At 37.5% G+C, this 16,531-nt stretch overlaps 2 protein-coding genes, 1 non-coding gene and 3 pseudogenes across 4 annotated transcripts; 3 read left to right on the forward strand and 3 right to left on the reverse strand.

Moving 5' to 3' along the window:
• The first annotated feature begins 64 nt into the window (after nucleotides 1-64).
• Nucleotides 65-3,561, forward strand: LOC130502453 (uncharacterized). Its single transcript, XM_056997249.1, is given in 16 exon segments — nucleotides 65-81; nucleotides 637-765; nucleotides 874-1,026; nucleotides 1,173-1,214; nucleotides 1,216-1,272; nucleotides 1,373-1,474; nucleotides 1,574-1,717; nucleotides 1,803-1,897; nucleotides 1,995-2,124; nucleotides 2,227-2,331; nucleotides 2,409-2,515; nucleotides 2,589-2,640; nucleotides 2,739-2,828; nucleotides 2,934-3,018; nucleotides 3,105-3,169; nucleotides 3,285-3,561. Coding segments are annotated over 16 exon segments (1,455 nt in total). The 5' UTR covers nucleotides 65-78; the 3' UTR covers nucleotides 3,381-3,561.
• Nucleotides 3,562-3,695: 134 nt separating this feature from the next.
• On the forward strand, nucleotides 3,696-5,799 carry LOC130502454 (uncharacterized). Of its 2 annotated transcripts, none has more exons than XM_056997250.1 (3): nucleotides 3,696-5,021; nucleotides 5,106-5,395; nucleotides 5,524-5,799. In XM_056997250.1, exons 1-2 carry the CDS (start codon nucleotides 4,512-4,514, stop codon nucleotides 5,391-5,393), a joined length of 798 nt encoding a protein of 265 aa, XP_056853230.1. In that variant the 5' UTR covers nucleotides 3,696-4,511; the 3' UTR covers nucleotides 5,394-5,395; nucleotides 5,524-5,799. The 2 variants fall into 2 exon arrangements, with proteins under 2 accessions (XP_056853230.1, XP_056853231.1); XM_056997251.1 differs by having other exon boundaries at nucleotides 5,532-5,799.
• Nucleotides 5,800-6,584: 785 nt separating this feature from the next.
• LOC108822407 (uncharacterized) lies at nucleotides 6,585-8,606 on the forward strand. The gene is made up of 4 exons (XR_008940268.1): nucleotides 6,585-7,342; nucleotides 7,420-7,565; nucleotides 7,942-8,004; nucleotides 8,082-8,606. It is a non-coding gene; the product is annotated as an uncharacterized LOC108822407 (transcript).
• Nucleotides 8,607-8,922: 316 nt separating this feature from the next.
• LOC130502456 (ultraviolet-B receptor UVR8-like) lies at nucleotides 8,923-10,806 on the reverse strand (annotated as a pseudogene).
• A 345-nt stretch (nucleotides 10,807-11,151) lies between these two features.
• LOC130502457 (uncharacterized) lies at nucleotides 11,152-12,905 on the reverse strand (annotated as a pseudogene).
• Nucleotides 12,906-13,978: 1,073 nt separating this feature from the next.
• On the reverse strand, nucleotides 13,979-15,303 carry LOC130502452 (putative F-box/kelch-repeat protein At1g27420; annotated as a pseudogene).
• Nucleotides 15,304-16,531: the final 1,228 nt, after the last annotated feature.

Here is a 16,531-nt window from a genome sequence, read left to right on the forward strand (position 1 = left end):
TTTTATCCTGCAGATTGATCAAATAATGAAGGCTGCATGTTTATGTTACTCAGGATGTTGTCCATGTCGTTGAAATGCATGGTAAGTGATCTTTCTTCGGTTACGATGTCGTTCTCTCTCTTTTGGCTAATTTCATTTGCCTTCTTATTTGTTCTTGCAACGTTTCCGTAATACGGAAATAACAGATGCATGCATAATGCATGACCGATCCTTGCTTTAAGTCTCATGCATGAAGCAAGGGCTTTAGGCCATTATGTACAGTCGCTAACTGAGAGATTAGTCGCTAATCAGAAATTTAAAACGGTATTAACGGAAATATAACTATGTAACTATGCAAGTGTTAGTTTAAAAAAAATTAATCAGAAATTTAAAACGGTATTAACGGAAAATATAACTATGTAACTATGTAAGTGTTTAGTTTCAAAAATAAAAACTATGCAAGTGTGATTAGTAGCCCTTTATTGATATGATAATGGTGTGTTTTGCACCCCGAAAAGATGAAAATATAACTATGTAAGTCTTGTCACTTGTCACCCAAGGAAAAATCCTTGCATCACATATTATCACTCTGTCTAGAGAATTCTGTTTTCTTTTTCGCCGAGTAGCCTCACGCGCAAACTCTGTTTGGTATCTCAGGTACAACAGAAAGAAGATGAACGTCAGATACATGAGTACAAAAAGGAACGCAGAAGTGTTTGGTGGGGTTATGAAGTCAATACCTCTTCAGATGATTGCATCGCTGCCATTAACTCCTATTCTCACCAGGTTCGTCTATCTTTTCAACTGTATGCTTATACTTTTGCTACCGTTTCTCTTTTGTGTCAGTGCCGTTTTATTTTATTTTTTTTGACACTTTTTGTACGTCTCATGAAGGTTCTTGGCTATGGAAGAGAGAAGAAGGTGATTCTTGAAGCACCGTTGTATGATAAAGATTGTGTTTTGAGCAACGTTTTGGCTGCCCATTACCTTATCTCCTCTGACGTTTCCAGAGCCAAAACCTATGTTAAAGCTGCAGAAACTCATCTTGTAAGCTATATCTTGTTCTCCTTTAGTGTTTATGTTTCATTCCAACTCCAAGTGTAGGAAATATGCTCTATATCTATCATTTGTCTATCATCAGCGATTAGTTTATTGTGGTTTGAGCTCTAAAATTCATCTGGTTTTACTTTTAGGGGAGAGCCACACCGTATGAGAAAGCAGTTTTCAAGGCTGTTAAATTACTTGATATCTGACAACATGGACGAAGACGTGGCGTTGGAGTTGCACTTTAAGGTTAGGATGTTTCTTGGCTTCTTGGCTTCTTGTTCTTCGTAGTTCTGCTTGATCTCCAGCAGTTATTCTAACTCTCATGTAAACTCTTTATGGTTTGCAGTTACTGAAAAAGTTTCCCAGAGATTTGCTATCTTGGAAGAGAGTAGAGATACTCTGTTTCTACATGGGTCGACCTGATCTCTCTTTGCCTCTGTTTGAGAAGGTACATCACATGTTGATCAAACTGATTATTACTGCGTGATTTATAACTAAAACCAAGGAATCTTTGCTACAATTATCTGTTGTTTACATCACTTGGTAGATTATACCGGAGAATAGAGACCAAGACTATGCTTATGGTATGCTTGCATTCCCATTATTGGAGCTTGGACATTTAGAAGAAGCTGAAAAAGCTGCTAGGAAAGGATATGAGATCAACAAAAACGACTCTTGGGCTCATCATTGCGTGAGTTCCACGTTTACTACCCTTGTCTTTTGGTAATATTTCCTTTTATCCATACGCAACCTTACATTTTGTATGTTTTGGACAGTTATGTCATGTTCTTCAAACTGAATGTCGTTTCAAGGAAGCAGTAGAGTTCATGGAAGGATGCTCACCTTCATGGGATTCTTGCTCTTCCTTAAGGTATAAAAACTGTTTTCAAATAACTTTAGAAACATCTTCTGATCATCTCTGGAACCACCTACTTGATAAATAAATAAATAAACAAATATTTGAATAGGTATTCGCATAATTGGTGGCATGTAGCTGTTTGTTACTTGGAAGGAGGGTCACCTCTAAGTAAGGTACAAGAAATATATGATCATCAAATGTGTAAAGAGCTGGAGAAAGAAGATGCTGTTGCTACAGATGTAAGTATCCCTTATCATGTTTCTTCCCCTTTTTTTTAAAAAAAGGAACATGGGACTTCCATAAGCAATCTAATGTCTTATACATGTAATATTGAATGTCAGGTCTATATGGATGCTCTTGGTTTGTTGTTACGCTTGGACACACGCGATAAACTAGACGAGTTTTTAGACAGGCTGAAGATCCTTGCAAACTGCTTGACTGATCAAGTAAGTAGTAATTCATCTGTTTTGCCTTGCATTTACTTGCACTTCTTCTAAAAGTTTGCGCGATTACAATTGTTCAGGCAATGTGGTATCAGGAGTGGCTTTTTGATATTACAATAATTTGGGCGTTGAGTAAAGTTGGAAACACTTCACTGGCACATTTATTGCTCGAGGGCCTGAAGTCCCGGTTAGTACTTCTTTCACTTTTGTGACATTAGTCAAATGAAAGTTTTGTTTATTAACTCGTCTAATTCTAACAGAACATCTCATATGAGCAAGAAGAAACAACAGTTGATGCAGAAAGCCATTCAGGTCCGTTCTTATTGATATTGACTTATAACTATGTGACTAGCTAGACCACTTGAGTTCTTTTATCATGTCATAAGATCGTTTCTCTTAATTTAAATCAGCTTGCTGAAGCTGTTAATGAATATGGGAAAGGCAACTACAAAAAAGCTCTACAACTGGTCGGTCCAGACTTTGACGCTGCTGATTATAAGGTAGTGCATGTTCTTGCATTTGTAAGCTATATATTAATTTTCAAAACAATATTTATTGAAGAATATACATGAAAATATCTGGCCTCCTTTTTCTACTCAAACTAGGTGATTGGAGCATCGGATTTACAGATGGATGTTTTTAATGAAATCTGGTACAAAGTGTTGTTACTCAACGGCAAATCTTCTAGTGGTACATTCCCTAAAACACTATTCTTCAGCTTTGTTTTTCGTTTACTCAGCTAACGATCTGCATTTTGAACACTTAATTTGTTGCAGCGATTAAAGTACTGGAGAGGAGAATAAAACAGAGAGATGGTGCTCCTTTCTTGTGGCGTTTGCTGGTATTCCTCACGTCAATATATATGTGCATAATTGTTGATTCAGGATACATTTTTACGTATACATGGAATGATTTGTTTATTATACGGTTTATGAAACGTTGATGTGGTCTAGCAGGAGAAGAGTTACGTTATGGAAGGCAATACAGAAGCTGCCGTAACTGCATGTGAGAAAGCAAAGGCGTTGGAATCTTCGTATTTCAAGTTTGATTGACTGAACCAAAAAAAAAAACAGCATCGTCATGTCATCCTTTTGACATGCTTTTGCACTTTGTTACAAATAATTTAACTCGTTATGGCCATAGGTCAAATGTAAAAATTGACCTTACATTCTCTGTAAATTGCGGTTTGCCCCAAAGACCCAAGAATAATAGACATATTCTCGTAAGATCAAAGATTCAAATTATTGATATTTAGTTATGTATTGCTTATAAATTGTATAGAAAAATGTAGAGGTTCCATGATCATCTTTTCAGCATGATGCATATTTCTTATCAACTATATACTAACTTTATTTTGCTTCTTCTCAGATTTAACTCCCAAGTTCAAAAGTTATAAAGCATTAGAGCACCTCTAACGCTAAGTTGGCAGGAATTCTTAACAATGTTTTTTAGAAGAAAAAATATTATAATATTCTGTTTTTAAGATTTCTGTCTTCCATAAGTCTTTCGCAGGCCGTAAATAAGTACTGATTCATGCGCAAGTTCGTTACTGTTCGTGGATTCCATTACACGTGACGATACACGATTGGTCAATTTTTTTTTAAAAAAAATATTTTTTAATTCAGACGAAGAAAATAAAAAATAATAAAATATTCCAGAAGTTGTTTTTGGTTATCGAACCGTTGGTTCTGGGTTGCGGATGCTCTTAGAATATTTATAAATTTTAGTCCTGAAACCAAAAGAAATGTTAATATTCTGATATTGGTCTGAAACACATGTTAAAATATAGTTGGTGTCTTGGGATTATCGCCACTGATTCTTCCTCATGATTGGAAGTTTGCAAATCCAGAAACGTAAACATTGTGCATTGAAATCGTGAGACTCGTTACAAACACGCGAAGCAACACGTTCTGAACGCTAACAGAACATTCTAGCCTATATATTGTGCTGACATAGGAATTAAAACGCGGTAAAGTCCGGACAGCAAAGCATGACTTTTCTAGCTTACTTTACATCACTAACCAGTCCCGTGTTCGTATCCGTCCGCTTAACCACAAAAGCCGATACACATATAAATACACAGACCACATCTTCACTTCTTCTTACATATTCCCCACTCATTAGTCTTTCTTTGCTTTTTACAGAAGACGAGCCGCTTCAACCAAAACGATATAGCATCAGAAATGGAGTTTTTCCAGAAAGCTAAAACTATTCGAATCCGTAACAGCCACAACAACAAGTATCTATCAGCAGACGACAACGAAGAAACCGTGACTCAAAACAGAAACGGTTCAACCAAAAACTCTAGCTGGACCGTCGAACCGGTTCGCGATTCATACAATGTAATCCGTCTTAAAAGCTGTTACGGTAAATACCTAACCGCTTCAAACGAGCGGTTCTTGCTCGGAGCTACAGGCAAGAAAGTGTCTCAGTTAAACCCGAGTCCTCTCGACTCGTCTGTTGAGTGGGAACCGGTGAGAGAAGGATCCAAGATCAAGCTCAGGACCAGTTACGGTAACTATCTAAGAGCTCACGGTGGACTTCCTCCGTGGAGAAACTCAGTCACGCACGATCATTTGTCAGCTACTCAGGATTCCATCTCGTGGGATGTTGAAGAGTTCCTGATCAATCCTCAAGTCACGGCGGAGACAGAGCTCACTCCGTCCTCTCTTTCACTGACATCTGATCAAAATGTGAGTACCTTTTTATATTTTTTAAGACACCCTCACAATTTTGTTTGAAATTACAATCTTGACACGAGTTTTGATTTTGATCAGTCGGTTGTGTCTCCACCGAAATCGGATGGGAGAACGATATACTACCACGTCGCTGACGAGGAAGGACACGTGGAGGACGAATCAACCGTTGGATATGCTTTCACGTTTAAAGGAAACAGCGTGGCGGAGCTGACTCGGACGCTGCGAGAAGAAACGTGCTTGGAGGATGCTGTGGTGTGCACTCGCAGTCCAGTAGACGGCAGCAAGCTGTTTCCCCTTCGTTTGCAACTTCCTCCTAACAATGGAACGTTGCATGTCGTTTTAGTACCTTCCTGTGCTAGCCTCTAGACGTGAGTACATATTATTATTATATACCATATTGTTGTAGTGTTTTCCTAATAAGTAGTTGCAATCATTTTTATCTGCTTGAAGCTCTCTCATAATGTTTAGTTAATGAACATTTGTCTTGTTGGTTAAGTTTTCCAGTGGCAAAAGAGTTTTGCGGATACATTGCAAACCAAATACTAGAGAGCAAAGACATTAGCTAGTAGTGAGTGATTGTCTTATTGTAACTTGTAAGGTGAGTGATTGGTGAAGCATTATGATATGAACCTTGTAAAACAGTCTAGAAGATAATCAGAGTTGGTAGTTGGTACAAGATTCATGGTACTTGAGCATTGCTTGCTCTTTAGTAAAGAGTTGATATACAAAAAACAATAAAAGTTTTGATAATATAAAATACATAAATACATTATATTCGGGATGCAGATCGATTTTTTTGTTGTTGCTGTTGTAAATAAGCAATTTCTTTGTAAATAACATTTGGATTTTATGAGTTAATTTGCGTGAGCATGCATTCGCATTGCTGTTGTTGTTTTATATACATCACAGACTCACAGTTACTAGTAAATGAAAATGAGTATCTTTTTTTTTTTTTGACGAAGTAAAATGAGTAACTTGAAAAATTATAATACATGTAAACGCTAGAACACCATGTTACTCAATGTACAGGAAATCTAATTCATATTTGTCGAAGTCTCCTACAACGACTCGCACACATACACTTCAAAGAAATACAAATATTCACCCATCACTAACCTGAAAAATCAAATTGGACCATACTAATGACCTTATCCACTATGCATATCTCTATAATAGACCCATGTAAGCGAATGTTTCAGCATCGGTCCACCTTAAAGTGGGTTGTCAAACCTATCCCTTTGGAAACATACTTTTATTTTTTGTCCAGTTGTATAACCTTTTGTCTTCATCTGTAAGAAATAATTTTGCATAATCTGTGTGTACTTTCGTTTGTCATTTCCAAGAATTTCCTAAACTGATTAAAAAAAAAAGATCTAATCCGCGAAAAATAGTTTAGAAAAAATCTCAAAGTTTAAATAATTGAAAATGAGATTGCTTAGATAAATAAATAATTACTGTATTAAATATTAATCTAGAAATTAAGAGTAAATCTATCCAATTATTATCCAAATATAAATAAGAACTCAATTATATCATAGCGAGAAAACTATCCACATTTCTCTCTCACTCAAAAAACCCTAAACCATCTCATTTCTCCACCGCCGCTGTTCAACGGTGGTCACTCACTCTCTCACCCAACCATGGCAACTACCGCGACAGCTTCCTCAGACTCGGGAGAAGGACCAGTGATGGCCCTAATCAACAAACGCCTCCGCGCCCTCCGCAAGAAACTCAACCGAATCGCCCAAATGGAAGAATCCTCTCCCTCGGCAAAACCCTAAACAAGGAGCAGCAAGAAGTCCTCCGCTCCAAACCCTCCGTCCTCGTCCTCATCGACGAGCTCGACAAGCTCCGCTCTCCCCTCTCCTCCGCCGTCTCCGAAGAAATCTCCCTCGCCACCGCCACCGCCGCTCCTCACAACGCTCCTCCTCCCCCCGATCAAACCACCACCACGGAGGAGGAGGAGGCCCCGGCCGTGGCCCCGAAGGAGGAGAAGCTGGAGGATTTAGTGAATCTGTTGTACTTTGGGTCGCTGTTCGACGTGAGGTCGGCGAGCGAGCTAGCTTCGGTTATGATGACGAGGAGGCACGAGAGAGGGTGCTGTTTGGTGTACGATACGGTTACGGATGAGTCCACGGAGGATCTGCTGTGTGATAAAGATCTGGACTTGATCTCGAAGCTGTGGGGGATGATGGTGTCTAGGCCTGCGGATTCGGGTTTGTCTCATGAGAAGGCTTTGGAGCGTTGCGTGGAGCATGCTAAGCTCTGGTTGGCTAACTCTGATCAGAAGATTGCGTCTAACTGTGACGTTTCGTGTAAGAAAGAAAGATGCCGACTTTCGTTTGTTTTTGAGTTTTTGGTTTTAGTTTATTGAGTTTGTGTGTGTTTTCAGATGCTGCGTTGAGAGAGAAAGTGAAGAAGATTATGGGGTCTAATTACTTCACTATTACACCGGAGATGGTTGTGGCGCCGGTTGAAGCAGCGGCGGAAGCTGGTCACTTCGGTTCGTTCCAAGTCGCTGCTGATAATGAGCAAAAGGTTTGCACTTTTGATGTATATGATTCATTGCTCTGTGAGATGCAAAGTGCTAACTTGTTCTGAAGGTTGAGATTAGTGGTCTCTTTTCTTTAGTTGGGGTGAGATTGGAGTTCCATTTGTGGCATGAGAACATCAGTAGGCTAAGTTGTTTGGATAGGATAGAGAAGTGCATCCTGGTTTATAATAAGTTTTGGCTTTGTCAATGTACGCTGGTTTGTTCATGCGAGTGGTGGATTATGAATCGTTACTATATATGTCTTCACTGTAGGGAATGTTTAAGAGATGTTTCTGAGAGTCTCGTTATGTGATGTAGAGAACGTACAATCCGTCCCTTGTGTTGTTTTGAGCAAGACTGATGTTCCCTGTTGGTTTACAGGAAGACGTGTCAAACTTCAAAGTACAAGAATCTGTTGGTAATGATCAATATGAGCAACAAAAGGTAATCCCGGAGCTCTAAAAGTATCTTTTAGATGATTTCTCGAGTCTGAATCTGATGATTTTTCTGTGGGTTTGAAGGATGAGTCAGTAGTGACGGAAGGAGAGGTGGTACAGGGGCAGCAGGAACAAGGCTATACTCAGGTGGAAGGAGGGAGGTCAAAGAGAGATTATCAACAACAACAACAGTATGTGCCTCGTGGATCCCACCAGAACCAGAGAGGTCATAGAGGTGCTAGACGAGGCCATTCCAATGCCCCCCGCGGAGGTCGAGGTGGTGGTGGATACTCGAATGGGAGGTTTGAATCTTATGATAATGCCGGTGGAAACGGGTACCAAAGGAGCTATTACAACAACAGAGGAAGGGGACGTGGTGGTGGTGGTGGTGGAGGAAATGGCCATTCGTACAACAACAACAACAACCACCAAGACTCTAATGTTAGTGTTGCGTCTTAGCTTTGCTACCTCTTTTATGGCTTTTGAGTGCGTGCGGTCTCTCCTTGTTTTCCGCTATAACTCAGCCTTATCTCGGAGTTTGGAACTTTTGTGAATTGCTCTTTTGCTATGTATGAACTTTTGCGGCCATCAGTATGATCATTTTCATCAGTAGGGATCTTATTATACTTGTAGTTTGATTATCTATGTGGTTTCGTTCTAGTCTTCTTTCTTGGATTTGTGAACCGGTCTTTGTACTGGTAGCTTCGGGCATTGTACCAGTATCGCTGAAGCGCTATATCCTCGAAGATATGAGGTTAGATCATTTAATCAACACAGCATCTGCATTGTCACCGCAGATTAAGTTTATTATTGATGGCCAGTGGAATGTTCACCCACTTAGACCCATTGTCACTTACGGTGGATTTTCACTTTCATGTAGAGTTAGGTAGCCAAGGCAAGCAGTAGATAGTTTTTTTTTTATATCTTTTACTAAACAATAAAGTAAGGAAAATCTGTATATCTCAAATTTTCCATCATTTGAAATGATACAACACCCATTATGTTTCCTCTGACGAGAATCATGCAAATAATTGAATTCTTGCACTGATAATGGTTACAAACTTTAGATTATAATACATCTATATTCTATGATGATGTTGGTGAAGAAGAAGAAAGCTGCTGTTGTTTTCGCCTTACTACATAGGTAAAACCACTTCCGCAATATACTTTGATATCTTTCGCATGCATGTCTATACTTCCTAGGCTCACCAGTTGAGGATTGTTCTGATCATTGGTGTCTCCAAGACCTAGCTGGCCATGCTCACCCCATCCCCATGTCTGAACTTCTCCACTCTCTGCAATGCATATTCACAGGTTGTTTTTTTTAACTCAGAAAGTCTGTATAAACAAAGAGATGAAATGTCCCCCTCCCTCCTCATTTACCTGTTACAGCAGCAGAATGCTCTGCTCCTGCTGCAATTTGCAGAACTTCAACTCCATCAAAACCGGGAACTTTCTCCAAGAGAGTTTCAGAGGAATCTTCTCGCAGCTGTTGCTTCTCCGATTGTTTATTAAGAGTGTTACCAAGCTTGAACACTTTGCCATCAACTGTTTCAACAAGTCCCATAACACAGAGGAATGAGTTCAGTGAGAGCTAATGGAAGTTACTGATGCATCAACAATAGAAATTACCGGTTAGAAGTAAAGCATGATTCCATCCTAAAGCAACTTCTCTGAAAGATTGAGATGAATGCAAACACTTAGGGGTTTGAACATCAGGGCTACCACAGAATCCTCTTCCCCAAGTGTACAACTGTCCATCAGCTGGTCAAGCACATCAGAAGACCCCGGTTTAACAAATATATGAGACTTGAGAGAGACTTTTAAGGATTAACCAACCAGATATAGCTGCACTGTGATCTCCATTTGCTGCTATACGAACAACCTCAACATCTTCTAGTCCAGAGACAACACATGGGAGATTAACTGATTTTTTGTGTCTGATGAGACGCCAAGCTGTCCTCGTTTTCCAGATCCGAATCCGCAAACTTGATTCCCTGAAGAACGCAAAGATAAATCAAACGGAGAAACATTTTTTCTTGCAAAACCGGTGAATCAGATGTTTGTTTTTACCTGCGAACAAGACAAGTGAATGCCGCATACCACAAGCTACCATCTTCACACACTTATCAACAAAGTAAGAGACTTTCGCTGGAGAGGTAAGTGACATGTTATCACCATGACCAAGCTGACCAAACGAACCATTCCCACATGTAAAAAGGCAACCAGAATCTACAATCACACAAAAAAGGGAGATCAATCAATCTCTTTTTGTCTCCTAAGCAGAGTTACAAAACATCATTTTTAAAAAAAGTTAAACCTGAAACAAAAGCAGAGTGGCTCCATCCGGCTGAAGCTTGAGATATAACATAGTCGCCGTCGTGGAAGAAAGAGAGTGGCTTTGGAAGATAAGTGTTGAGGTTGTCCCCATGTCCTAATTGACCAGAGTTTCCTCTTCCCCATGTGAACACCTTACCACCTGCAAGAGATAAAGGAGCAGACTTTATATATAAAAGTTAGTCAATTTGACATTCCTTAAATCGGAGTCTAACCAGAAGTCAAGGCGATGACGTGAGCGCCGCCGCAGGCGAGCATCGATATGGAAGGAAGTGACGTCAGCGAGAGAAGCTGAGGGAGATGCTCGTCTTGCAGCTTGGCAGTCCCTAACTGGCCGTCCGTACCTGCCCCCCAGCTCCACACTTCTTGCTCTTCTTCGTGCTGAGCTGGAGTCCTGTTGAGTTCGGCCATTTTTTTGACGGAGGAACCTGGGTTTCTTTGAATTGATGGTTTGGTCGGAAAGACGGTGATTGAGAAAATCTCGTTACTGGCCTGCTTTTGTCGTTTAGCAATTGACTTAACGACTAAACTTGAACCAAACTGCCTGAAGTGATTAGGTTTTTGTCTGAAGTAAAATTGATTTCAAAGGACCTGATATATTAATAATGTATTTTGAGCCAAAAAATAATAAAAAAATTAATTAATGTATAACAACGCACATTATTTCACGCTTAATTACCAATATTTTAATATTTTATGATAAATAAATTGATGTATAAAACAAGTGAAATTTTAGTTTAGTTAATTAACACGCCATCGTTATGCAAAATTATCAATCGTACTAATTAAAAATTATTCTGTTATTTTATTATGTAGATTTTAAATTATTTCATAACTTAATTATATTTTCTGCCATTCCACGATTATACATTATTGTTACCGATCGGAATCAAGGTCACAAGCTCACTCATACATAAACACACAAATACATGCACACATTTGGCATACTGAGCCGAACAAGACAAGTCTTGTTTCACACTGGTGCTGTGAAACGGGTACTTTCCATTATGTTGCTGGCGTTATCAAGCTCAAAGCCTTCACGTCTGTGGAACTCTTTAATCTGTGTATCACCAAGAAGATGAGCAATGGCTGGTTAATATAAAACAGCGTGAAAAGCTTATTTATTTAATAAGTTTCGTTTCAATTTTCATTACCTCATCAAACGGCACATCTTTGAACTGTGGAAGAACTAGACGTTGAGTAAACTCAATGTAAGAAGCCGGATTGTTTCAGCTACTCCGTCAGCAAATTCAACCGCAAGTTTGTCCGCGATAGACGATACTTGTAACAGTAGACCATCTTGACTCACTGAAATAATATTTTTCATTCCAATTAAATAACGGTTAATATCATAAAAGCTATTTTAATTAGTAAAACAAACCTTTGATAACTCCCCCGTCAGTGTTAAGTTTGAATTCCTTTTCTTCAAGATACTGTTTGATGAACTTAATGTCACTGAACTGGTGTTTGAATCGATGAACCGAAAATGCAAGATGGTTCATTGTGTAGCCGTGGATAAGCGTCCATGCCGCAAATTCGTTTTCTCTTTACCATTCACACAAATATATACAATTCAGAAGTGTTAACTGTAAAAAGATATTTGGTTATTGATTAGAAAGTTATAACATATACTTTGCGAGTTGCTTGAAGTCGTTCCATGTAGGCTTCTCCCATATTAAGGACCCCAAAGTACTTGACAGAACCGCTTGCTTACCACCTTCTGGTTTCAAGTACTTTCTTATTACCCCCTAATTAAAGCATAAACTAGGACTAAATATCAGAAATTGATATCTCAAAACATATAATAACAATATTAGGCAAGAGATACATTAATTAATACCTGTGATTCAGGGCTTAGTTGGTCCAGAAGAACCTCAGCTATAACGATTCGTGGCAAAGGGCCGTTGGTTAGACCGTGACCGTCATGAGGGACGTGAACATCCGGAGGAGAAAACCATTTAACTTTTGATTTGTTCTTTGAAAATTCAAGTTCGCCTCCAATTTTGTATCCATAATCCATGAAAAAACTCGACAAGGAATCTATTCCATAACCATCTACCTAAAAGAAAAAAAGAATACCCCCAAAGAGTAAAAATCAATTTTTTTTTCTAAAAAAAATAAAGATCAATTTGCACAACTAGTTTCACCAAATCTACAAGAGTAAAAGTTGTACCTTAAATGTCCTGAAAGTGAAGTGATCGTAGCATATTTTTTCGTTGTCCATCGACTGAACTAGTTCCCATATCGTCTTCACTGTCGGATTCTTCATCAAATACGTTTTCAGTATACTTTCAAGAACATTCCGGAGAAACGTTTCACTTCCTCCCTGATTACACACCAAAATAATGAATTTATCATGATGATTAATTGATCTGGATTTTGCAAATTAGAAGAAAAAAATATTAGAGAAAGAACCTTGAACGATGAAGCGTGAGGCAAGTTGAGAGAACCCATTCAGGAAGATCTTCGAGCTACGCAAGTATTTTTTTACCACAAGTTGCAATTCGCAGAAGAGTGGAAATAAGCCAACGATGACAGTGTATCAAAACCACTGTCATTTAAATTGAACTAGATTTTGACCCGCGCTTTGGAAGCGCGGAATATTTTACGATGAAAAATCTCACTAATAATTTAACAAATGTTTTGGTAATTTTTAAAGAGTGTGTATTTAAAGTATTTTTTTGCATTTAAATCAGTGTTTTTAAATTCAACCCGATTGTGATTATACCGGTTAATCCGGAGATCTGACAATTCAATTTAGGTTTTTAAAATATACATATTTAAAAAAATCACTAAAATCCGAGACTAACCGATTGAACTGATGGATGACCGATATGTAATCTAATTGGATTTAAATTGTAATAGTTTCATAATTTGTAATCTTATAATCCAAATTTTAAAGTTTATTATTTTGCAATTTATGAAATTATAACGTTTCTACAAAATTTTAAAGAGAAAATGATATATATAAAATAACTAAGATTAATTATTGTATTGTTTGGAAACATTGATAGTAGTATAAAAATATATTGTTTGGAAACATTGATAGTAGTATAAAGAAATAAGTATATTGTTTGGAAACATGGATAGTAGTATAAAGAAATGAACATTAGTGATTTAATGTAGGTTTAACTATAAAGTATAAAGGTGTATTTAATTTAAAATCTTACAAAATAAATGTTAGGTCCAACAGAATGTTTCTGTTTTAATAAGATAGATTTTATAAAGATAGTGGACGACCGAATCGTATCACGGTCGATTTGTTTTCTTTTCTCAAATATTAAAAAAGTTTTCCTTTCCTTGTCTTTTTTCAATAATAAAAATTAAAAAATGTTCTATAGTACACATTAACTGTAAAAAACCACGATCGATTTGTTTTATTCTCTGAGTTGCAAAAAAACCTGGAACTGTATATAAAATATGATGACTAGATAAATCACTGAAACCATAATTTATCTTAACTTGGTTTGTATTGCCCACTCACATCACATGGGCAGGTAACACTAATCCTCCACATCAACTTTATTTTATTTGCTTCAAAGGTCCAAAAAAGTGGACACAACATACTCCAAGTTCAAGTAATATTCCCAAAGTACAAACCAACATAGTTTAGGGGGAGGACAGACAAACCAAGCCAACGAATATAAATATAAGAGAGCCTTTCTTAATAGATTAGATGTATTATTGACAGAGCTGAGGGCTAACCACAAAGCTAACAACCCCAAAACGTTATACACATTTTGCAAACTCAAAAGTTGATGAGAACACTGGTGGCGTGATAACCAGATAGTATAATCGGTGTGGCTCTCCACCTGGACGCGTCCTCTTCAACAAGGTCACCACTTAAGGCCTCAGATCCCATTGGAAACAGGGTAACCTTATTGTTCCATTGCCCTAGACAGAACCTTAAACCATGCTCATTCCTAGAAGGCACATCTAGTACAGAGCTCCAAGAATTTTTCTCTGGATCAAACACTCCCAGTCCCGGCTTGTTATGGTCAAAGAAATACACTTTGTTCCTAACAACAGTGTAGGAGTACACATCCAGTGTTTGCCCCGAGTCTAACTCTTCCCATGTCTTCTTTCTGGGGTCATATATGTCAATGAACCTTGATCTATTGCCTGAAAAAAAAAGATGATCATCATCAAATTATGTAAGAAAGATTAACTTGAAATCTATATATAATATACTTGAAATCTATATATAATATACTTTCAGCTGTCTCTTATTAATCCCACCTACAATGAAGAGTTTCGAATTGAAGGAGAATGCGAAGGCAGGACTAAAGTTGGGACGCTGTGGACAATCCATGAGGCTCCATTGGTTAGTTTTAGGGTTGTATACTTCCGCGTTGAGAATGCTAACATCATCTGTAGAGTAACCTCGTATCACATACAAAAGGCCTTCCACTTCAGCATATGCAAAGTTGTAACGCGGTAAGTTCATGTCTGCCAGTTTTCTCCACCTGTTTTTATCAACAAACAAGAACCACTAAGAATAGAAACCCTAATGTCATAAACAAAATTGATCAGAGAGATTCAGACCTGTTAGTTGCAGGATTGAACTCGTAAACATCGGCCGAAGCAGTTTTATTATATCTTCCACCGATGAACACGATCTTTCCACCATCGCTCACCACGAGGCCGGAACGTACCTTCAAAGGCCCAGGGACGGGAGGGATGCACCCCAGTTTGTTACCCGAGCCGTCGTAAACTTCCCAGGACTCGAAACTCACTAGAACACACATTAACTCCTCTACCGATCCCGTCAACTTTCGAACGGCCCGCGTAATGCTCGCTCCGGAGGAACCTTCTCCATCGCCAGCACACCTGAGATATGATCTGAAAGCTAGAGCGCGGGACTCGGGAGAGGCACAGCTCTGCTACGTTGTCCACCAAGCCGGGTATTAACGACGACTCCACCATTGTTACTTGTCCTTCACGATTTGCATCATTAGCTTAATGTAAAGCTTTGATATATATAAATAAGCAGGGTTGTTCAGGTCCTGTTTTGGTTTGGTCTTATAGGTTTTTGTTATTTCCGTTTTTTTGACAACTTTTGTTATTTCCATTTATAAAATTTAATTACCATATTAAAATTTAAAACCATATCTACTTTGATTTGATTCAGTTTATAGGTTTTATACAATTTTATATCAAAAACTATAATACATTTATCTTTTATAATATTTTAGTTTATATGATTAAAAATCAGATTTAATAAAACATAAAGCTATTTTCAGTACTCAAACATTTAAATAGAATATTTTCAGTTTATTTAACTATTAATAAAAACAATTAATTGAAATTTCAAATATTATCATGATTTTCATAAATAAATTAAGAAAACTTAAATAGCTAATTTTTAGGGTAAATGTCTGTCAATGAAAGCTTTTACTTAAACCAGAACTAGATTTTGACCCGCCTTTTTCAAAGGCGGAATTATTTTATAAATTTTTATTAGTAAAAAAATATATTAGTCTTTAAGTGTTTACTATATTTGTAGTTCAATTATCTACTCTTTTTTTACGAACGGGTATTGAATTAAAAGAGATTCGATATCTAAATCTGAACATATAATACCCGAACCCGAATAGATATCTAAAGATAACCGAACTTATGTATCCTTAACCCCATATTCCTAGTTTACTTCTCTAATTTTATTCAAAATGTTTATATATTGATTATTCACATGGTTCAAAATTAGATAACATACATATAATTCCAAGAAATGGATTTTTACTTACTTAAAATGTATGTCAAAATATTTGCTTCATGCATTAGCAAAAGTTACATTAAAATTTAGAAACAATAATCAAATTAGTTTCTTTTATTTTTAACATTTTATCTTCAAATCATTCAATCTATTAAAATAAAATATCAGTAAAGTAAAAGTTATATTTTAAAATACAAAAAACTTGAGAAATGAAGAATTTATTTTTTTCTAAAATCTAAATATCCGAAAACCCGACCCGAAATAACCGAACCCGAACTAAAAATATCTGAACCCGATCCGAAATACAAAAATACCCGAATGGATTCTATACTCCTATGCCGAAATATCCAAAAATCTGAAATACCCAATCCGAACCTGAACGGATATCCGTGTTAAGCTAGATAGGCTTCACACTTAAAACCAATTGGTTTTAAGTGTGAAGCCCATCTAGCTTAACATGGTATCAGAGCCCGATCCGAAC

This window comes from Raphanus sativus, unplaced genomic scaffold (assembly GCF_000801105.2).
Source record: "Raphanus sativus cultivar WK10039 unplaced genomic scaffold, ASM80110v3 Scaffold0566, whole genome shotgun sequence".
Taxonomy (NCBI): Eukaryota; Viridiplantae; Streptophyta; class Magnoliopsida; order Brassicales; family Brassicaceae; genus Raphanus; species Raphanus sativus.

What these genes read in the sequence shown, in the direction of transcription:
- LOC130502454 (XM_056997250.1), top strand. Translation starts at nt 4,512, where the DNA reads ATGGAGTTTTTCCAGAAAGCTAAAACTATTCGAATCCGTAACAGCCAC. An exon ending in CACTGACATCTGATCAAAAT is followed by an intron (nt 5,022 to 5,105) that starts GTGAGTACCTTT and finishes GATTTTGATCAG; the next exon opens with TCGGTTGTGTCTCCACCGAA.